The sequence below is a fragment of the Stegodyphus dumicola genome, chromosome X1 (assembly GCF_044657685.1).
Source record: "Stegodyphus dumicola isolate Sdum_Otavi_A_Nest chromosome X1, ASM4465768v1".
NCBI classification, from domain to species: Eukaryota; Metazoa; Arthropoda; class Arachnida; order Araneae; family Eresidae; genus Stegodyphus; species Stegodyphus dumicola.
Genome location: NC_140780.1, coordinates 83,374,921 through 83,399,359, shown reverse-complemented (window position 1 = coordinate 83,399,359; position 24,439 = coordinate 83,374,921). Strand labels below are relative to the sequence as shown.

General features: G+C 33.0%; 2 protein-coding genes across 14 annotated transcripts in view; one reads left to right on the top strand and one right to left on the bottom strand.

Moving 5' to 3' along the window:
• LOC118202670 (uncharacterized) overlaps window positions 1–24,439 on the bottom strand; it is a 109,414-nt gene that overhangs the window by 53,285 nt on the left and 31,690 nt on the right. For 8 of the 11 annotated variants that reach the window (XM_085808663.1, XM_085808660.1, XM_085808665.1 and 5 more), the window contains 3 exons: window positions 15,488–15,654; window positions 14,741–14,810; window positions 12,379–12,554 (listed from right to left, as the gene is read on the bottom strand). In XM_085808663.1, the coding sequence (XP_085664789.1) occupies window positions 12,480–12,554; window positions 14,741–14,810; window positions 15,488–15,654 (312 nt within the window). In that variant the 3' untranslated portion in view covers window positions 12,379–12,479. The remainder of the gene's footprint in view (window positions 1–12,378; window positions 12,555–14,740; window positions 14,811–15,487; window positions 15,655–24,439) is intronic. The other 3 variants (XM_085808667.1, XM_085808668.1, XM_085808669.1) reach the window with 1 other exon arrangement.
• AstCC (Allatostatin double C) overlaps window positions 2,942–24,439 on the top strand; it is a 95,924-nt gene continuing 74,426 nt past the window's right edge. Inside the window, exon 1 of one of the 3 annotated variants that reach the window (XM_085808673.1) lies at window positions 2,942–3,193. In XM_085808673.1, coding sequence (XP_085664799.1) covers window positions 3,101–3,193 — 93 coding nt within the window. In that variant the 5' untranslated portion in view covers window positions 2,942–3,100. The remainder of the gene's footprint in view (window positions 3,194–24,439) is intronic. The other 2 variants (XM_085808672.1, XM_085808671.1) reach the window with 2 other exon arrangements.

The following is a 24,439-nucleotide window of genomic DNA, read 5'->3' as shown; positions in this document are numbered from 1 at the left end:
AAACGAAAATGGAGGACACAGGACAAAAAAAAAAAAAAAAAAAAAAAAAAAAAAAAAAAAAAAAACGTTTTACACAAACAACACTAGCCAATACCGCGCAGTCATTACTTTCACCGCTTTAGACACACCTCTCTCTCCAATTTCTCCCCACACTTCTCTGAAATAGTATTTTCCTTCGCATATTTTGTCAAGGTCATTGTGGTGTTGCATTCCAAAGCTTTGCGAATAATTTTAGGTGTAGCAGCGCAAAGCAAATGATAGCAGTTTGGAAGGACGTATATATACGCCTGGGGCAGTTAACGCATCGGCTGAGCAAGGCGTATATATACGCCCGCGGCAGTTAAGGGGTTAAATGATTATATTTGAGAACAGAGATGACTCAATTTCTTATTTTTGAAATTTTCTGCAATGTTTGTCATTAACAACAATATTTTAGCATTAGAAATATAAACAAGGTAATGTGTCTTAGTAGATGTTTATGTACAACATTTACATTCTTATTTGTTACTTTGAAATCTTGTTTAACGGTAGATTTACTACTGAATTTAGAAAGTCCTTTAGAGCATGTACGTTTATTTTATTTATTTTGAAGTGTTGTCAAGGGGTGATAAACACCTGCATGATTTTTCCTTTAGCTGCCATTGAAATGATTGCACCGAATCATTTAGGTATTAGAAGTTCCACCATTAATAATGTCAATTAATGTTATTATAAACGATATTTGAAAGACGGCAGAAAGTTGCATCTTGTTGAAAATGCTAGCAATTGTTACTTTAGTTTAAAGTATTTCCTTACCTAAATACAAATCGTATTGTTATGGAGATAGGAAGAGTTTCAAACGAGAGTTCTTAAAAATTCACTACATCTTTACTCTGAGTCAAACGCGAAATCTTCGAATGGATGGCGAAATCTTCGATCTTTGAACTGATTCAACCAACCGTTACACCCAAAATGTGCAGCCATATTCTACCACTAATACACTGCTCGACATTGAAAATGCAACACCAAGAAGGAGCGGTCAGAAATTTAAGCAAATTTTAGAGTAGACGCACGTCACTGAGTTATGCCAATGATGTGAAATGTGCAGCTCTCCGACGCACGTGAAGTAAGATATAAAGGAAGGAACGTGCAGAATGGGCAATATTCGTGTCATTATTTCTGCCAGACGAATTATCGAAGAAAGTTGGTTTTTGTCCCGGAGGATAAGTGTAATAGGGAAGAATGCCAGGCCGCCGTCAACGAAGGCACTTCCAGCAGACAGACGATTTTACGAGGGGTATGGTGATCGGAATGAGAAGGGCGTGTTGGTCCTTACGTCAAATCGCAGCTGATACCCACATGGATGAGAGCACGGTGCATTGGTTATGGCGAACAAGGAAATGTGGGAAGAAGGAGGGGAGCAGGTATAGCCAGAGTGACGTCAGCACGCGTAGATCGACGCATCCGCCGACCAGCTGTGGCAAGTCACTTGTACCGCGATTCTGCAACATGTGCAAGATACCCTGGATGTTCCCGTGTCGACCAGAACCATTTCCCGTCGATTGGTTGAACGTAGCCTGCACTCACGGCGTCCGTTAGGAAGATTGCTATTGACCCCACAGCATAGACGCCAAAGTTTAGAATGGCGCCGGACGAGAGCGATATGGATGACAGGATGGCGAAATGTCGTGTTCTCAGATGAGTCACGCTTCTGTTTATCCAGAGACAGTCGCCGCATAGTGTGGCGCCGACGTGGAGACAGATCTAATCCGGCAGTAACTGTGGAACGACCCACCTCGCGACAACGTGACATAATGGTTTGGGGCACTATTACCTACGATTCCAGGTCACCTTTAGTTCGTATTCAGGGCACTATGACGGCCCAGCGATACTTGGATAATGTACTGCGGCCGGTGGCGATCCGTTACATTCGAGGGCTGCCTAATGCAATTTTTCAGCAGGATAACGCCCGACCACACAGTGCTCGCATCTGCCAACATGCTCAGCAAGGTATACAGATGCTTCCCTGGCCACCGTACTCTCCTGACCTGTCACCAATCGAACATGTGTGGGATGTGATTGGACGTCGTTTGCAGAGACTCTGCCCCTGCCTTGTTCAGAAGACGAACTGTGTTAAATGGTTGAAAGGGAATGGAGAGCCATCCCTCAGGACACCATCCGCACTTTTATTGACTCTATGCCTAGGCGTGTTTCTTCGTGCATCGCTGTCCGCGGTGGGCCTACATCCTACTGAGCCGACACCGCTCTCGCTCTGTATTCTGACTATCATTTTGAAATAAAGATCACTTATTGCTGCTTTCTGTCAATTTGGGTAGTCTCCGTGTTTGTAATGGAGTGCTAGTTTTCCTTTTATATGGTAACCCAGACGTAGTCAGTTATGACTGACTGTTTTATATCATTTGACAAGGCAGAAAAGTTGCACTAAATAGTTGTTCTTCCAAAATGTTTTTTAGTTTTTATACGGTTATGCTTCCTTTTCACCAAGCGCAATTTAAAAAATGCCAGTATAAACTGCTGTATAAAATTCAATTTTTTATTAAACTATATGATATTAATAAACTTTTCTCTTACTTACATACGTTATATAATGTTATTGTGTAGAAGTATAAGGAAAGGAAGCCCAGAATTCAACATTAACATGAAATTCGTAGAAAACAGCAAAAATTTGATAGTTCACTACTCTGGTTTCTGGATAAAAATAAAGCTTACGATAACCAGTGAACTTTGAATGCATTAACTAATACCAAAACTGAATTAAAAAATCGAATTATCGATTAGTAACTTTTAGTTGTAAAAAAATAAAATTTATTTTGAAATTCACATCGCGTCATCAACCTTGAAAGTGTATCTAGATTTATCCATTAAGAAAAGTTCGTAGGAAACGCAGCTCTCCCCCCTCATATAGATCTTAAGAACGCGCCAGCAAGCGGTCTGGATTGCGCTCAGCAGGGGGGTGCGTAGTGCGCAAGGGGGACGGCCTATAAAGTGTGTCAGCCAGAGAACATTTTACGTTAGTTTGCGATTCTGAGGATTTGTCCGGTTCTCTGAGGCGATCATCATAGGCTTCATTCCAGGATTTTGATTGGGCAGAAGATTCGATATGGGAATTTCAAAGATAGGTTTCATGCTTGTTCTTTGCATCCTAGTTCTAAGGATCTTGACACCTGTCGGAGCACAAGAGGAGGAAGATCAAGTAAGATTTCTGAACTTTTATGATCTCATTCAGATGACTTAAATTCCAGTAGCATAATATATGAAAAATGATATTTTATGGAATTTCATTATTTCATCGTTTTAAAAATTTGAGTGAGTAATGCATAGTTTTATTTAAATTTTTTAGAAGGTTACTTAACTGAAATTGAAATATATTTATTCTGATATTTTTGTTCGTATTTTACTCAAGAATTGCTTACAAGCAAGATAATTGATGTATGTTTTTATAACAGCGGTACTTACAAATGAAGCTTCATTCATTCATTTTTTATGATCTACATTTAGATTTATTTGACTTCAATAAATTTGGATAATATAATTCAAGCCGTGTTCTATTTTTTAGATAGTAAGTTTTAACTTTATAGTAGTAACTTGCAATTTGAAATAAATATTTTCTGTAACTCGTTGTAATTCCAAAATAAAATGAAAAGTATTTAAAATTTAATTTCAGAATTAACACAAAAATTTTCCTATCTCAATAATTAGACGAAAAACGTCACTGATGAAAAAAAAAATGAATGATTCTTTATTTTTCTAAAAAACTTATTAACTTGAAACAAAAGGGCAAAAAATTACAAACGCTAAACCATTTAGCTATATTTAATAAAATTTTTAGGACTTAATATTTAATGTAATTTTTAGAACGTAAGGATAATAATAATACAAGACAGTATATTACTTAATGACAGAAAGCAAAATATATGGCCCCTTTAAAATTACATTGAAAACACATGACACCAACCAAATTTATGGACAACATTTAGAAACTTAGCTCGAATTTTGGAAATATTCTAAATTTCTTTTGATGTTTACAAAAAATGAAATTCCAACTGAAAAGCATTTCTTTTTAATTTTTTTTATAAAAGCATTAAAATTGATAAACACATTAGTCACAGCTCTTTAAATTTTTACTTATATAAACAGAATCTAAAAAATGAGTAGATATTCATTAATCTATTCTCTAGAAGGTTAATAGCTATTGGCTGGATTATTGATTACTGCAAAGCACAAAAACTGCTATCTCCATTAAACTTGCTGCCTATGCAGAGGACTTTCTAACAGAAAATTAGCTTGTATTTATGTTACGCGTGGGGAAAACCACGAAAACTCGTGAACCAGTCATTCGCTGAGAACCAAGTCTGTGAGGAAATACTGATGTTCAGCAGTTTTTTCCCTCTTGGGAGAACTATCATTTGGTGAAATAAACAGTTAAGGAAAAAAGATTCATAAAAATACTTTATGAGACAAGTTCTTTTTTTATTATTTCGACTCTAAGGTCTGGAGTTCTTTAAACTGTCTATAGGTACTCACACAGATAATTTCTCTTACAGATATAAATAATATAAAAAAATTTTCACTGGAAATGCGAGTGATATTTAAATGGCATCCACAGAAAACAGACATTCCTTTCAAATATAATAATTCTGAAGGGTGATTTATATTAACGGGCATATGTAGTTTGAGATTAAAATCGCTTTTACACGTGGCAGTCAGGAAATTTTGCTGCCATATGATGAATAAACCAAAATTAAAATTTTAAGCAGTTTAAATAAAGTGATGGTGATCGATGAATTTACGCAAGATCGTGATTTAATTCTTATGTATTATATTTCTATCAAGTAACTTTTACCTCTGAAATGTTTTTACGGTATTTAATTGACTGTAAAATCATAAAAGTGGAGGGCATACCAGCGGCCGAGCGGTAAAGTCGCTGAACACTGGTAGTTCGGTCCGAGGTTCGAATCTTGCGAACGGGCTGGCTGCATGGGCGTTTTCGTGGTTTTCCCCATATGTAACGTGTATACGAGCCAGTTTCCCTTAGAAAGTCCTCCACGAAAGGCATCCCTCCCCTTAGGCAGATAGCCCTCGTGTGCTTTGCCATAATTAAATACACACACCATAAAAGTGGAATAACCGTAGTATTATTTCTTTACTCCATTCCGAAACTGTATAATAATACAGATAGCTGCATTAAACCAAGCAGAAAATGGTTTTAAAGTTTCTTTGTTTTATTCTTTTCAGAATGCAGTGCAATATGATTAAGAGAAAATTCTTAATATTATAATGAACAATTTCCAAATCTTTCAGGTTAGATTAATAGAAGTTTCTAGGTTTTTAATAATAAATATCAGCTTTGAAGCTGTAACGCTAACGTTGGAATCCTAACGAATGTTACGTTCTCATATTCTTCATTTATTTTTAACTCTTTTCACTGTCTTTTTAATAAGGGCTTCACTCAGTTGCTATTATTTAAGTCTACAGAGAAAACAAAATTCCGTATAAAAGTATTTTTTCCCTTAAGTTTTTTAATCATGCGTTTTTTAATCGATATCGATTTTGATTTAGACATAAAAATTTAAAACAGAATCCAGAAGGTGATCTTCATTTGAAATTTCCTTAACTTCCGACATTCAGACTAATGTTAAGTGATTTTTAATAAATCTCACAAATGGAGAAAAGCTAGTAAATTCTGGAATTTTACTTTTATGTACTGAGCTTCTTTTATTCACGTATAGAAAACGAACCATATCATAAAATCAGTATGAAAACAGATAAATATTTATTAGCAAAGAATAAGCAAATCGATAAAAATAGTAAAATTTAACACCACTCAAATACTAAAATTTTAAGCTTGTACACTTTTTTGAAGCCACCATTCCTGCACACCAGCCCGTTATGAAAATCAGTTATTAAAAAACTAAAAGTTAATAAAGGAAAAATACTTGGAACTTTTAAAGAACTAAAACAAATTTGATCAAATTTACGAACTTATATTAGACAAGAAGTCTTAAAACCAAATGTCTAATTCTACGTACTGTATTCTAAGACAGTTCTTACGACAACGCACGTCAATTTTGAATTAAAAGTAACACCGGAAATGATTCTGATTTCATTCTTTTACATATGGCAATAGAATATAATTTAAATTGTTCGAGCAACGCGATGTCGGTTTCGAGTGTTTGCTGCAGAACTAGCTGGTTGTATGGATTTTTCGCAAATTTCTTCATTTGAGCGACATATTCACAAGCTATTTTTCTTTAGAAAGTTCTTCAGTGAGGCATCCCTTCAATTATGCAGATAGTGTTTGGATGTTTTGAGGAATTAATTAAAGTATCCGAATGCTTTCATGAAATGTAACAAAACGGTACTCCAAGCTCAAGATATTTCATAACCTACTTGCGCTTGCTTATCTTGCCGGATTTGATCTGCCTCTCAAAATGCAATCTGCAAATGGCGCAAATAGTAAGAATTTTGGGCGAGTGAGGAAATTAATAAATGCGGATGTTACCGAGGAAGAAGGAAAAGAATACTAGGAATCGGGAGATGAGAAAATAAGATATGTTACGTAAAAGATGCGATTTCACTCTCATGTTTTCTGACATGAAATCTTAAGACATTTTGAAAAAAACACGTTTATGTTATGTTGTTTTTTGTTTAACATAAATACATACAGCAAACAAAAATGTGGCACGATATTTTTATGTTTTTATGTTATTCAGAAAAAAAGTTTAAACTTCCACTTTAAAGAAACCTAGACCTACTTTATGCAGATGAATACAGATAAAATTAAAAAAAAAAAAAAAAAAAAAAAAAAAAAACAAATATTTATGCACATTAAGTGAAAATTTGAATGTTTTAACTACACAGCATGATGTGTTAAATAAATTTCTAATATTTTCCAAAAATATTCCTTTTATATTCCATTTAACAATGCTTTATTCAATGAAAAGTCTCAGAATTATTAATAGAAAACAAAATGCAATATTGAAATGAGATGTTTTAAAGTATAAGAACAAGCAAGACTATATAGAACATATATCTGCTTATATAATATAATAAAATAACATATATAAGCTTGAATTTTATAGAAATCATTACATGAGTCGGGGGTCATCAAAACTTATCCTTGTGTTATGTCATAAAGTTTATTAAGAAACTAAGATAAAAAATTCCTTAATTTTTTCTTTCAAAAGGTTTTTCACAGAGTTTTACTTTAAAGTGTGATAATTATTACTTTTTCTGTGCTTCTATTATTTATTTCATTTATTCAAACTTTTTGATATGATATATTTAATTAAAAGAACTACCGGTGTGAGTTGCAAAGTGAAAAGTAAGCAATAAATTTACAAATAAAAATTATTTCAGGAGCCTTTTGTATATGTATCTACGTATATAAAAAGCACAAATCGAAACCTTTTATAGTATAGAGATACTATAAAAGTATTTCGGTAGTATTTTATAGTACAGAGATGATCTTGTTATTATTTATTTCTCCGATCTAAAACAGAACTTCTAAATTTCAGATAAAAATGCAAGAACTAAAAATTCATAGATGCAATACACATTTTATGAAAAATGCAGTTTTCAACTTTTATTATGCTTGGATTTTGTGTAATAAAACAGAGAATTCTTCCAATGCCTTACTACTATTATGTTTAAAGATTTAAAAATGTGATATTCAAATATACCTTCGTCAGAAATATAAAAAAATTTAACATCCTTTAAATTACAAATCTTACCGATTTAAAAGATTCGAGGTAAAATATAGTATTTGTTCTCATGATTAGAGTCTACAATCTTAAACCTGCAATTTTTTTTTAAAGTATGTTTATCGATCACTAACAGAAGAGGGAAAAACTGCAGAAGCTCGAATAAAGCTTTCAGAAAACAAACTAGCCCCCTTCCCCCAAATACGTAAAATATGAAGAAATATGCATACCAACCGGGAATAATATTTTTTAGAACTGTTGTCTTTTTTGAAATTTATCCTAATTAAATTTCGAAATTATAGACGAAATTTGTCAGTTGCATTCAATACGTTTGAAAGATGGGTGTGGTGTATAAGCTGAATTAGACATTACAAGAATGATTTACGACATGACTCTGAAGATTTGCTTAATAAAGTGATATAAAATTGATGAAGAACTGATGAGGTAATAATTAATATAACGTCAACTTTCATTTTTTATATCACCTTCCGAGATCGGAATGATTTTAAGAATACAGCATTTGAACTGGGATAAAAATACATCAATGTAAATTTAGATTTAGATAAAAAAAAGGCAATCTTATTTTCGCGTTGAATTTAAATGAAACTCAATCGATTTCAAAGTCAATATGACACACATCTCTCTTTTTCAGGAGAATTTTTGTCTTGCCTTTAAAGAAGAGATCAAATTGTTTACGGGGTCTTCAGATTTAAAAAAATATTTTAGTCCTGAAAAATATTTGATTCTGAACAAAATAGCAACTATAAATTTTAAATAAATTGATAGTTGTTATTTTGTTTGGGCTTTACTGGTCTTTGTTTGTAAATCCACATTACAGCTTGAGCTGATATTCATAGGTTTATATATGTAAGCTTTTCATTTAAACAAGTCAGATGAGAAATACGCAAAGCGATATTTGTAAGAATAGAAAATTAGTTAGACTTTATTTCTATATTATGATTTTAAGTTTATTCACATTTGGTCAAGCCCTAAATAGTAACTAATTAACTGTACGTATCTGGTTTGAGTTTCTTACTTCTTAGAGGGCCCACTAGCAACCAAGCAGTAAAATCGCTTAGCTTCATTAGTTCTTCCCATCTTCAAATCCCGTCAAACAGATAGCTGGCTGCATGGGAGATTTAGTGTTCGTTATTTGTAATGTGAATACGAGCACAGTTTCCTTGTTTTTTCGAGCCCTTCAGCTGATTTCTCATAATCTAAATAATTTTACAATCGCTTTAGAGAAATTTAGGATTTATTATATTTTTATGCGAAAATGTTAAGCGAAATCTGAAGTAAATCTAATTTAATATGCTTTATTTATAATTGTAAATATTTACCATTTACTTCAATTGTTACATAGTTTAAAAGAAGTTTATTTAGTCTTTAATTTATTTAATCTTATTAAGTTTATTTAATAAGATTAAATAAATTAAAGATCAAATATTCTTAAGAATATTTAATCTTTAATTTATGAATATGAAATACATAAAATAATACTGCCTGTAATTCTGTTTCATATTTAAAAAGTGGCTAAAACATTCATCTTTCTTTTGAAGCTGCTGTTTTTTTATTGCGTGATAAATTGGGAAGACAACTGCACTTTTATGCTAACGTATAGAGTTCGTATCGAATGCACTGTAATGATATCAGCACTCCAAGTAGACACTTAAGTTTAATTCTTTTAACGATGGTTAGGTTTCAATATTGAATTTTCGTTCAGGTAAAACTTTGAATTTGTTTATATGAGAGGGGAATTTTTTTAAAGTGTCTTAAGAATATGAACAAGGTCAAATTAAAGGAAACTGCTGAAGATGGTAACTGCGCACTTACTAATGATGAATCTAATAAACGGGTAGAAAGTAAAACCATCATACAGATTGTGAGCAATTGAGTTAGAAAGTACATGTAGTCAAAATAAGTTTGTGGTTTTATCGGAAAATAAGGTTGTAAAGTTGCGCGCTTCCAATCTGCACACAACAAAGTGGTGACTGCTGAGAACTGGAAATAGACCAAAGTCTTGAGAAGGGTTTAAATCCCTTTTTATTCAACTTTAGAAATTACAAATGCGCGCTCTTAACGCTCACAAACTACACCGACTTGGCGGTAAAATAAAAATAAGAAACTGAAAAGAGATAATAACAAGTGACTAACTACGAGGCTCTCTAAACGTAACTAACCTCACCGCGTTCTAAAATACCGCTGATAATTCAGCAAACTCTGAATATCACGTTGAAAGATTAACAATTTGCCGAGGCAAGCACACAGGCCGAAACGCGTGGTTCTTCAATTTCTAACTAGCCACCTCCACACTCGTGAAGCACGAAAGCACACCTTCGAACTCGTTTCCCTTTCTATTTAACTCAGAATACTTCCGCTGATAATTTGAATCCTTGCGCGTTCTACTAAAATTTACATACTATGGCATTGGCAATTCCAGGGGAAAGTAAGGCTTGACAGGAAAGATAGTTTAAACTTAAAATAAATATAAACCCTACAAGGTAAAAAGAAACGGAGGACACGAACAATCAATTAAAAAAATGCTATGGATCTCTGGATGGAACTTTTCGGTGGATTGTTAAGCATTCTCCTACTGCAAAGACACTCTACATTTACAAGCATGCGTACTTACTCCAATATTCGAAGCCAAGCCTAAAGATATTAGAACACCAGCACCTCTAACCATCACACCGATCAGTGTAGAAAATATAGCCCAGTCATTTATTTATTGGAAATCAAGTTGGTTGCAAAAAAAAAAAAAGCCAAACATCAGAAGAATGTTTGATCCTTTTTTTGGTACTGAAATCCTAAATACAATCATTGCATTTTGTTATTATTAAGTAAAAAACTTTTATGGTTATGTATCAAATGAAAAATATTTGTCCGCAGTGTAGACGCCGTTGGTAACTAAAAGAGGGAGAGGGCACCGCTGATTTTTCGTATTTCCTGCTTCGATAAAAACTTAACAGACTCTACAGCTGGAACGCTGTCTTTAGGAAGATTACAGATGTATTTAATCTTGTAGTATGAGAGCGTGTATAGTAGCATAAGCTTCAGGTGTACTCGATAATACTCTAAGACGTAAAAGAAAGGAAGAACTTTAAGATTAAAGAGACAAAGAATAAAAGTATTGAAGGCTATAAAGGTTGCACATGTCTTCTGCATTTAAGATATGAAATGATACTTGTTCAGTGGCACTTGTATTTTATTTCGAATGTTTCCTTGATTCATTAAAATACGAAGTTGATCCTAGCTCGATTGGTAATGATTGTTTCGATACCAAACTCCGTGAAATTTCTAGATATGTATTATAAAAAGGAAAATATTAGTAACATACAACAGCACAGCCTGAAAGCTAGAAATGCTTAATTTTAAATAGTTATTTGAAAGAATCTAAGTTTTCTTACGCATAGAAAAATTTCTTAAAGTCTTCATTTAAATAATTTAATTCATACTTCTGACATCGGAGCCATTAAGTGGGTCATTTCTTGGGAGTAAATCTTTCGATTAACGTATTAACACTAAAGATAATGTTCAGGTTAAAAATAGATTTTACAGCTGTATTCTTTCTTAGATTGAGGAAAAAATTAGGTAGCTTCCCCAAATCTCTATTTTTGCATCTAGTAAATTTTTGCATCTAGTTCATCTTCACAAGTGGGAAATTCTTTCTTTCTAAGTCATTAAATATACCCTTCTTCAATTACACATGTAGCTAAGTTTTTCAGAACGACCCTCATGTGTCTTTCACTTGGTAATTGATACGTTAGGAACGGGATGTTACTTTCTTTAAGAAGTTTTGTTAATTTTCCTAAAATCAGTAGAATTCTTTGCGTAAATCAAAATAGATTGAGTTTTCATATGAGCCTCATGTTCATCGTCACAGATTTCTCTAAAGAGTCCTCGATTTTTAACAAATCATTTGAGCTTTGAGCAAAAATTGCCATAGGAAGTATTTTTTCCTACATTTCATCATTTTAATTTTTTTTTCTTTGAGTTTTCGAGGCTGTGGAAACGATTTTCTTGTGCTATTTTCCATGGGTTCAGAATTTTCAGAATTTCTGGGAGGTTTCCACTCATTATCTTTTCTTTTTCAAAGTCTGTAGTAGCATCATCTGAACGAGGCTTTTTTTGGCTTGGATTGGTCTTCCTTTTCTTATTGCTTTCTAGTTTCATTCCTTAATGCTGAGGACGTTTCCAGCTCAGTGTTTATGATATCCATTAGATAATAATTCATTCCTGTTCCGTGTCTGGGGACAGCTTTGCTTCATCAGTGGCGACACTTACAATGGGATCCTTCATTTTCCTTTTCTGCTTGGCTAAGTCTGTTTCCTTCTCGAATTAAAGAGTGATTTCATAGATTTCGATGGTTTTTGAGACTTACTGTATTTCTTCTTGACTATGGAGGTGGTTTTCAAGAATTCATTTTGTCTTGTAGAAATAACCATTTGACATTTCATTGAAATCTCAAAATATATATAATCACTGTAATCGTCATCATTGTAGTTATTATGCAATAAAATCAAGAAGTCAAACTATTGAAGAGAACTTACCTGCGTACAGTTGACAGCAGCTGCTCGAATCATGAATCAGTCATGAACAAGTATCAAAAATCATATTCTCTAAAACAAGACACCAGGTTTCATTCTTAGCCAGTCACTATAGAAGGGGTACTTACCAACCGCGGATGGCAATGCAAATCAATGGGACCTCTATCTAATAATAACTTTTCCAAATAGATCGGCGCTAGCAAATACGAACAGCAACACGTCTCTTTGCTCAACCAGGCATGCAGTTATCTTTGCTAGCTTCTAAGCTTTCTTTCACTTGCTTTAACTTGCATTGTCTTCTGATCTAGGGAATATACATGAGGGGAATCAAAGTGAAGACAGGACAGAATTTAGATTAAATTTAACTGTTAGTAAAATTTAAAATAATTGTCATAAACTTATAAGGATTATGTTAATTTTATTAACAGTTAAGTTTTAAGTTAAAGTTCCTTTCCTGTCAAATTCTTAACTTCAACTTTCTACTTCCGGCCAGAACGTAGTTTTGGAATTTGTTGAATATTTAATGAGGAGGAGCGGTATTTAAACCACGAAGTTACTTACAGAGTGAGAGAGAATCAGAGTTTCCGATTTACGCGCGTCTCCTTTTTTGTCCACTCTCTCTCTCTCTCAAAGCTGTTATTACGCTCGGCCGTACTCAGGTCCTTGCTAAGCTTCGTAGTCAAATAATTTAAGGGTCCAACTCGAGTTGCCCAAGTATCGGCTTTGTTTGTACACTCACAGGCGGAGTTTTGTTAAATCTTATTGGAATAATAAAGGGTTAGTTACCCTTCTATCTTGTTGTTTCTTGTCACCCGAACTTAAGCGATTATTCGCTTATCGGTTCTTAAGATTCTGCACTTCCAACATTAACTTAGAATTACAAAGTGAGGAACTCTACAAACTCATTAAGAAAATTGAATTACTGCCTAACATATTGACCTTACTAAGTGATTATTCCTTTATAATAATCTGCTGAAAATGATAGTCCATGTATAATTCTTATGATATGATATGTAGACTATTTGTATCGTATCCCCTTGGCTGAGAAGCGCACCACTTGAGAGGTCGCTCGAGGGCGGGAGAGACGATGCAAAAAGATTCTGAGGACGGTAGAGAGAGCCGTAACCTCAGGAAAGAAATGAGAAATGAGAAATGTATACATGAATTATGCGACTAATGGCTTTGTGGCGGAAATTGATGGTATAAGATTGATATAAAAATCAAATTAATCATAATACGAGTTGAAAATGTAGACTATTTGTTTATTTTTCTTGTAAAACCTCCTCAGTATATCAAGCTTCCATTTGTGCTCTTTTGTGACGAAGAGCTCTTTTGTGCTTTTTGTTTATATTTCACTGATATGAAGCGAACTCAAGTTCTTTCCTCCAAGGCCAACACCAATCTTTCGCACTACACTTCTCATTCGACCCATAGATGTCATCACGAGCAAGGTCTCTGCTAAAACACCAAAGCGCAGAGCGCTTGTGAGCAATAAATGAATGATCACATTGCGGCCGCTACAGACCACTCACTCCCTTTCTTGTTTTCTTAAAAATCAGATTAAAAAATGCGTTGTTATCTTACATGTGAGGCAGCCTCATATTACGGCATATATGCTATATTTCATTAAGATACAGGGACCTAACATTTTCCCTTTTAAATATGTAGCATCCTCAGCAGTTGATGTGTCCAATAGTTGAATGCAGGCTAACATTAAAATCCTTTCCACTGAGGAGATTTTATCCAATTTCATGAAGATTTTCTGTTACTTAAATATGGATGTTATAAGTATGGCCAAATAATTAATAGAATTGCTCAGAAATAAAGCACAAATAAATAAAATGCAGTATGAACATCAAACAAACATCGTTCCTTAATTTTTTATCTTTCAACAATGTTCAATATCACTCCTTAAAAATTAACATATAAATTTGAAACACTTGAAGTAAAGTTGGCAATTAGAAAATAATAACGAAGCGCAAATCTTCACATTTTGAACGCTTCAAAACAGAATATTTTAAAATATTTTAATATATTATATAAATAATAATTAAAATATCTTCATTAAAAGAAGATTTTCATGTATCTTGACTGAACAACTTATTTGTAACGAATGTCATGTCACATTATTTTTCAAATATCAAAACTGAATTGTAGATCAAAATGCTATTTGACAAATAGCGTAAACTACTATTTTAGCGTTAAGTGAGTTTCATATAACTTCATATCGTTCACCTTAGTGGCTCATAACAAATGTGGCATCAAGACATATGCAAAATTCCTACGATGTGTCCTACACACGAAACTAAAACATGATTTCCAATTTAATATATCAGTTTAATTTTTTCAGATTCTTATTTATTTCTCTTATTTCATGATACTCAGTGTGATCCCTTTTCCCGCAAATTTAATGTCATCACTAAATAATAAATGCCGAACAAAGAGGATAAATGTCGGGGTGAAGTTGTTCTCCTCTTTGGAAACCATTACCTTGACAAATTCCTTCATGACATCAGAAAAACGATACATCATATGAAGAGAGGTTATGAGACCGGTTACCCTGTTCGGAGAAAAGGAATATATCACTTTAATGAAAAGATATATATCACTTTAATGTTTTTTTTACGATGAAATGATATTTGATTTGATATTCTTAGAGCTAATTGAGCCATCTAATACCCGAGAAGTTTTATTTACCGTAATAGAGGGTGGGGGCATGAAAGAGAGAATAAAGCTTTGCGATATGTTAAAAGTGATATAAAGAATATATAACTTTTAATGTAAAGTACTTTTTTTACGATGAAATGATATTTGCTGTAGAATCTTAGAGCTAATTGAGACATCTAATACCCGAGAAACTTAATTTACCGTAAAAGAAAGTGGGGGTGGGCAAGAAAGAGAGAATGAAGAATGAATATCGTTTGAAAAGCATTTTCTTTTACATATGTTGATTATCTAAATAATTTTAAGGTTTACTGCAAATTAAGTGCTCATATAGCAATTTCATTTAAATATGGATTTTTGATTAAAATAAATTCATACTAATTACGATATCATTTTTCGATAATTAAGACATTCTTCATTGACAGTTATGCCATTTGAAAATTAAATTTAATGAAATTATAGACAGATGATAGGAAAAACAGGAATGATTAGAAACTAGCAAAATGTGGTCCTGAAAGCATTATTTAAGTAGTGTGCAAGCAACAAATTCATTTTTCAAAATACAATCCTTACTTAAACTGTTGAAAAGGTTTCTTGCGATCAGTGCAAAGAAAAGCCAACTCATTAGAAATGTCCATGTCGTCAGAGGATACGTCAGGGCACGCAAAACGCGAGGAGTCAGGGCACACACAGCAAAGTAACTTAAAATGTAGAAAGAAAGGCGCATTTCCAGCATTCTTCTGCAAGTGAAAATAAGATTGTACGTGAAGTATGGCAATAAGAAAACATCAGGAGACCTTTAGTACGAAATGATTGGCAAGCTTTATAAGGTATTTCTCCCACTTCCCTAGCGTGCCTTCGTGGTGTAACGGTAGCACGCTGAGCCGGTATTCCAGAGGTCCGTGGTTCGATTTCTGGCGAAGGCGGTTGCATCTTCTTTTCTGCTTCCAATTACCCTAATGACTCTACAAGTGGCACCCGAACTAAAAGGGTTGTGGATGATGATTATCCGCACCCAGGATTTGGCGACTAGGTCCCCTAAAACCCTAGTCGCCCTTTAAAAAGGGGAGTACATAAGGTATTTCTCCCACTTCCCTAGCATGCCTTCGTGGTGTAGTGGTTCAGCACGCTGGGCCGGTATTCCAGAGGTCCGTGGTTCGATTCCCGGCGAAGGCGATTGCTAATTTTTCATCTCTCCGGCCTCCAAAAAAAATCCTAATGACTCTACAGCTTTAGAGGATTAGAGGAAGCGTAGTTTGACATCTCTCTCTCTAAACAGTTTGGAATTGATAAAAATGTAATTTCACAAGCTTGGAAAAACCTTTCAAAAGGTAGGTACAGCTATAAGAAAGGTTGGTGGTAGTCGCCAAGGAAAACAAAGATGATTGATGACAGATCGACTAACCAGCATATTAAGTGAATAATTCGATAGTTAGTAGAGTTAAATTCATTATAGAATAAATAGATAATAGATTAAATTCATAGGTTAATAGAATTAAATTCATAATATGAAATTTTGCATGAAAGTGTAAGAAGTAAGCGATTTATAGACTAAAAATAAATATACATTTTATTGAAGAAAGCTCAGTTTTGGTTTTGCATCATAAAAGTACGCAATCAATAAAAGATTTGGAAATCGCAGTCGTTGTCTCTAAACCGCAGATATTTTTCAAATCTTCATAATTTATTTATTCCTTGGTAATTTTATTTCGAACGGTACAGCAAACTTTGACAAGACTTGATGTTATTATTTATAACAAAAAAAGAAATTGCGTTTGTGAAAAGTATCGGGGCACATTAACTGAAATCATAGATTAAAAATAGGATTATTACCCAACAATTAAATTTTTAATACAAATTATTTCACATTCAGATAAAACCAATATTTTGTTCTAGAATACAGCTTCCATATTGTTTTATCTCCTACTACCACTTTACTATTCAGAGTTGAATGACATATATATATCATCTTAAGAATATTCCCAGGAAAATCAAATAGTTAAATGTTTATTAAATTATAGCTAAAGTTTTATAATTTATGTCATACGTTGTCAAGATATTTTATATATGCGAGCCATTATTTTCTCTTACAGTGTATGTGCAAATAATTTGTTCTAAATGAAGTGAAAAGGATTATTATTCACGTCAAAAGTTCCTTGTTCGTTAATAAAATGAATTGCCCTGAGTTCGGTTTGTCGCCTTAGCGTCACTGTTTGCTCACAAGTACTAGTCAAATAACGCTATATTGCTGAAGTGGATTCCGAGGCACTGCAAACAACCATGTGATCTTAGTCACAAAATATCCTATCGCATTCATTACGGCCAGAGTTCGTTGTGAGGTCTACTTAAATTGCACTAAGAATTTCAGAGAATAAGGAGAAGTATTTTCTGTATGTGGTTAAAAGAAACCTCAGAATTTAGCTTTTTTCATTGTTTAAAATAAATATTTTAATTTCTTTAATATAAGTGAGTAAGCAATGCATTCTAATGCATATAAAATAATATGATTAAATACGTAATTACACATTCAGAACTCTAGAAAAGCTTAAAACTTGTATTCGTTTTAGAATATATTTACTTTTTGCAACTGAAATAATAGCTATATAACTATAAGAACTTATGATGTTTGCATCTTGCTTTTATGACATTTTGTCTTACGAAGTGTTTGAGAGGACTATTCTTCTTTCGAAAAACTAGGGATTATGGAGAGTTTTACATTACTATTTGATTTTACATTCTAACTCCCAAAGCGGATATGTTTGCAAAAACACAACAGCGTTAACGAATTTGATTAAGGCAGACCTTTCAGTTCATGATATAATCGTGAATTGTTTGCATTTTCTTAGATAATGTTTATAACAATCCTAAAATTTGATGTAATCAACAGCATTAATCTTTTGGAAAAGCAAGAAAATCTAAATGATTTTCGTATTTTTCTGCAAAAGCAGAATGTGCAACGCTATTACTTACGAAACTAAGATTACGTTACTTATTAAGTTTCGTTTTTGTCCAGAAAATGTGCACTATGAATTTAAGAAGGTAAAAGAAAAAAGTGGTTTATAAACTTTGTTATACAGACAGAAGTGTTCTTTTTAAGATTATGTTAAAGCTCAAGCGCAGTATTATTTGTTTCTGACGTATAAATTTCAAATTCTGTGTTTCTTCTATTATAAATATTACACACACACGTTGCCTGGAAATTACAAGGTGTCATTGCTTGGAAATCGCACATTTTTTTATTTTTTCAAGAATTATTAAAAAACGTGATCTAAATTTTAACCCACTTTTCCTCGTAAGACGGAATCTTGATTTAACACAGTTTTGTCAAAAACATTAAAAATTGTTTTGGTAATATATGTCTGGCGCTTTCTTCTGACTGTTTCAAAATTGAACTGTTTTAATATTATAAAGTATACATTTCTTTTATTACCTTTAAAATTAAAAATTCACCCTTCCCTTTAAGCTTCAAAATTAAACTCAGCTTTATCAGAATTTTGAAATCTGTTTGTCAAGGACATAAAGTTTAAGAACATGAAATTATAAGCTGCATTTATGGTTACGTATTTCCTTAGCCATAAGGCTCGGAGGTTTGAGTTAATCATGACATTTGTTAATCATAATCATTTTACAGAACCTGTACTAGGGGTTTTTTACGCATTCTAAATGTTTCTATAAACTGTAATCAATGACGCGTATTCTTTTCAGTTTATAATAATAACAAATTTTGTTTATTTGAGGAGGAATTAACTGGGAGCAGAATGAAACAGCGGAGTGTAGTCATGCAAATATGATGCGTACTTTCTCTGAAATGTTATTGCAGCAGTGTATATCATTGGAATGTCATGAAACAAAACGCTTCTTTGACTTTTTTAATCACTATTTTCAGTTCTTTTGAAGTCTGACTGATCGCACTGAGAGACTCATTTCGCGAAACACTATTCATTCACGAAAATTTCAGATTTTTAAAATTTTACTTATAGAAACATACTGTCAATTTTCTTTTAATATAGCATCTATTCGGTTTATCATTTCAGTGGCGTACTTTTAATTAGACGCCAAATTAATGATTCTGCACATCTGCTCGCTAATATGCAATGACATAAATCGAGAATGATGAGATAGCTATGAAGAAGTAGAAGAGTTTTTGTGAAAATGAGATGCTGAGATTATGTCCTTGGAATTTAATTATTATTTGATAGAATTGTTCATTAGCGCAAAAAGTAAATTATAAACTGATATAGATGATATAGATATCTAATACCTAGGGTTAAGAACAGTGACCTAATAATTGCCAGCCGTGAGGTAGAAAATCTTTGGATCTTTGTAATATGTGTATATGTTACGGTGAAACACCGAAATCTGGAGAATGTCAACATTTACATAGTCTCTTGGTGTATGTCTGAAATATTTTCCAAATACTCTTATTTCTGACTTATACCGGTCAATGTCGACATTCACCATGTACTAATGGTGAATGTTGAACATATAACAATATTATATTTTCTTTTCCGTAATTCAGTCGAGAATAAACGCACTTGAAACTTGAAATAAGAACTTAAGAACTTGTGTGTTAGATACCTAAAACACACAATGCATCCAAAATGAGAAAGGAAAATAATAGAAGTTAGAAACTTACTTAATATCTAAATGAGAAACGTATACAAAACAATAAAGTACGTTCTAAATGAGAAAATAAAGTAACAGTAATAAAAAACTTACTAAATTATGTGATTCAAATCTTATTTATTGCAACAACTTAAATTATTATAGCACTTTATGACCTCTCTTTTCGACTCTCACCAGAGCATATCTGTGATTGTCGACATACACCGGTGAGGGTCCGAATATACAAGAATGTAGTGAAATATTCGGTCTTTCACCGACGTATTTGGTGAATGTTGATATTCTCCGGTGAAAGTCGACATTCTCCAATTTCGGTCTTTCACGGTAACATATGTATTTGATGAAACCATTGTGCTATTTTAGCAAGTAAAAATTCAGAAACCAGTTTTCGAAATTTCTGTTGTACAGAATAAAAAGAAATTTGTTCAGAATTCAAGATGGGAATATTTTTTCCAGTAAAATACAGTGCTGGAAGGAACCAATGTTCTCCTTCTTCGAATATTTATTACCGCTTACTGATGGCTACTCATTTACTTCTCTAAAGTGACCAGGAGCGTAAATCGCTTTATTCCTTTAAAATGCACTAAAATTCCCTTTTGTACTCAGTATCTAACCATTTTTGGCATGTCTTTGTACGTCACATGTTAACGTAGCTGCCAATAAATAAATTCCAGATTTTACTTCTGGTGCCTGTTTGCAGTATTACCACAGAAGGGAAATAATCTGCACATAATATCATGAGATATTTATAAGTTATTTTCTACTCTACCTACGTCTACGTGCATATGTTTCAAAGTATATTTTTCATGAAGTTTAACTATTTATTCGACACCTTAGATAGATCAGATTTAGGTTTTTAGTCTTTTCTTTAGTATTATACTGAGATTAATTTGCTGAGAAAATTTTCACGCAAAGTAGGCCTCTTTGATATTGCGCGCTTTGATTTTGCAAGAAATAAAAATTTCAAATGCATCTTTAGTTGGGGCTAATTTTGAATATCAGCCGTTAACCAAGTTTAAACAAGATCGCTAAACGTTTGTAATATGAAAGATTAATGTTAGCTAAGTGCCAAAATGTATTTTATTAATTATGTGTAATCAGACTAATGCGGAATAAGTTATACATTGTTAAAGTAGAACAGATAATCGAATGTCAGTTTGACTATACAAAGGTGAATTAAACTTTATTTCAAAGTCGTTTCTGCATGGTTAATTGCTTAGCAAAGAAAGAAATATTGAAGAGCGAGAAATCCGTCTGAGGAGTAGTGGAAATGTGAAGACTGATATGAAGAGCAATCAAGTGAACTGGGCCTTTAATTACAGTAATTATAGAGTTTCATAGCTAAATCATCATTCTCGATTTATGTCATTGCATATTACTAGACTAAAGGCATACACGTATCGATGCAGGCGTAAATTGGTTTAGCACTTAATTGTCTGATATCCTCTGTCAATTTTACAACAAGGTTTCAAATGCGTAAAAGTTATAAATCACGATTAGAATTACAGAATAAAGATTATTTTCCACTAAGATTAGATCTAATAAGGATTTACGTATATTCATTAATTTTAACATATGTATTCTGATTTCTTACACTCTATCCAAAAATTTCCTATGTCATGTCTAATTGCTATTGCATTTCCTTTACTTCATGTCCATTTAATGTGACAGGAATAAAGGTTGTTTATGGAAGTTCTCAGAATCTCCATTTTTTTCAGATTCCTATCTCAAAATAAATGTTATTCAATACTTATAGTAGGGATCTCAAATTCAATAAAGTAAAGAGCGTTGTAATTAAGCTTGAAGAATCAGCTTCGTGTAACAAAATTTTCAAAACCACATTATTTTCTGCTTTTAGATATGAAAGATACCGAATTTTTTGCGCTTTTTCTTATTCCAATAAAGAGTGTGATTCGTACACTATAGGGAAAAAGAACAGATTTTAATATAATTTTATAAAATGTACCGTTTTTCAGTATTTTTCGAACTCCTGTGTGTTAAAATATTCTCGTGTTTAAGAAAGAAATTTATTAAGTTTTGGGGAAATTGAATTTTTGTCTTTTTTCAAAAATAAACTTGAAATAATAAAAAAGTTAGTATTAAGCTACTGATTTAGCTCAGGTAGAGGGCATTATGCATATTTTACTGAATGATTTATGCAAATTTTGCTGGATAAGCTTAAAAATGACATTTTTTGCTCAAAACAATAAGAATCAGTTGCTATTTGAATTATTGGTGTTTCATAAAGAAACCATAGAAAAAAAGCTTTGAAATATTCAATCGCAATCATAAAAAATTTGCCTTGCTTTTAAGATTCAGCTTAATTAAGTAAGTGCTCATATTGCTCCTCACTGTTTGCCTCTTAATACCTGCGCCCACCAGTGGCAGAGCGGTTAAGTCGCTGAACGCTGGTGGATCCGACCTGGATTCGATTCCAGAAGAAAGAGCTGGCTGGATGTGCGTTTTCATGGCTTTCCCTATGTGTAACGTGTATACGAGCCAGTTTCTCTTAGAAAGGTCATCCACGAAGGCATCCATCCCCTTAGGCGGATAACCCTAGTGTGCTTTGCGGTAATCAAATAAACCAAACCAAACCTCTTAATACCTGTAGTTCCTACTGCAAATTTTAAAATGTGCCAAAGATGACTGTAACGATTGTCTAAAGGCAGACCCAAATTCTAAGATAGTTGTAGGCGACCAATCAATTAAAACCTCATTTGACCAATCATTTGACCCTACAACTGATCCAGTTTTTTTCATCCTCCAGTCGGACTTGGTTTATTTGGCTTACGTAATTATAGCAAAACACTCGACAGCTATCTGCCTAACGGGAATGATGCCTTCGTGAAGGGCTTTATGGAAACCTGGTTCGCGTACACATTAAACTTAAACGCCCATACAGCTAGCCGTTTCTCCTGGATTCGAGGCCCAGAATGGCTCTATTACTATTATTATTAAGCTCTGTTACCCCAGACCTATTACTGTTCCGGGATTTACCGATTGGCCGCTGGTGAGCGCTCCTAAAGTCAGGCAATTTTGCATCTAAAAACAGCAGAATGATAATTTATTCGACGCCATTTACCAGCGTAGTGGATCTAACTGCAGAATTTGCTAAGGCGGTAGCCTCATCAATTGCGACATGTTTCGAAAAATACATTAGTATATAGAAAGGTAAATATGTTTTCAAAATACTTGATGGAAAGCATTCTGCGCAGTTTCTTTGATTTAGTTAATTGAGGTTTATGCGTATAAATTGTTAATTGGTTTCCTTGGTTACGCGCTTTTACATTTTCTGGTATTTGAATCTCAAATTAATTTTCTTATAAACTTGTCATTTATTTATAGATATATATAAATATACATAGCAATTTGGATAATATTTGAAGGATTCTTGAATAAGAAGTTTATGTAGGTATTTTCTTTCCCTTATTTTATTCGAAACAGAATATTGAAAATAACTGAATTTATCGAAAGAAGGAATTAAGTTTTTGCTATCACACGAATGATTTGGAAGGAATTTTGAGCTAAAATAAACTTCAAGAAAATGCATTAAAGGTGTTCCTGTCGAGCTACGTACGTATCTCTTCACGCATTTTAAATTCTTTTCTCCAGTAATGAAAGGCATTTAAAATCTAGTAAATTTCACAGGTACAGGTAAAGGTATGGGGGGACACCAGCGATGTACCATAGGTCAACTGGTAAAAAACTGGGAAACAAAAGACTGGATTATCTAGATTATATATTGACAGAAGTACAGGAGAGCTATTTGCCTAGGCATGCCTTACTGGAAGCCTTTCTAAGAGAAACTGGTTCATATTTTCGTTGCACAATGCTAAAAACATGAGAACTCTCATGCTTGTTGGGTGGGATCTGAAAAACAAAGAGGATTATTTTATATTGATTCTTAAAATTTTTAATATGAGACTCTTCATTAAATTTTAATTTTCTACCTCAACATCGTCTGTTCAGCACTTTTCTTTTAAATATGGAATATGAGAACATATATTTTGGGGATTGTTCTATGAATACTCCTTTAAGGGCTAAAATTGTTTAAATTTACACCGAAAATAATCGACAGGTACTGTATTGGCTATATAAACGACTATAGCCTTTGTTAATTAGTTTCTATGGTAGATTAAAGTTAGATAGGATTTCTACGGTAGATTAAAGTTAGATAGGATTTCTATGGTAGATTAAAGTTAGATCTTATACTGGCTTTAATTTGCGAGAAAGCTCAATGTGTTTTATAAGAACCTAATGCAAGATAAAAGAAAGAGAAAATTGTTTAGTTAATGACGGAAATTGAAGTATCTTTAATGGGTCCTTACCTCAATCTGTTTCCAGAGAAGATTAAGAAAAAGTCTAATGTTGGCATAATTATGCAAATAAAAAGTAAAATTCTCACAATGTTGTTATGCATTTTACAGATTCTACTGGCTTTCAAATCTTAGCTATGGTTATGATTTATGCACGATCTTTTTGAAAAATGATTTGCTATGATAGGAAAAGCAACAAGAATAGTTTCAATATAAGGTAAAGCTATATTGTCCTACAATGAAGGCAGTACGAAGTACATTCAAAGAAGTATGAGGATCGTAAGACATGTTTCTACAGAGAATCTTTCCTTAGACATATGCAGACACGTGACATTCCAAAATAAAAGTAGACTCTATGCACAAGTCATCCTGCCTCAATTCATTCTCCATTGGCAGTACTGGTGCAAGAATGAGGCATTTTAGTCTTTAGGACCCCTCGACCCCCAGCGAAAAATTAATACTTCGACTAAAAACGAATTACAGCTTCGTCTTTAATCTATGTGAAATAATTTATTTAACATGGCATTAATTTGAAATAGTAATTAACATCTTATTTTCAAGCTAATGGTCAAAGTACAAAAAACAT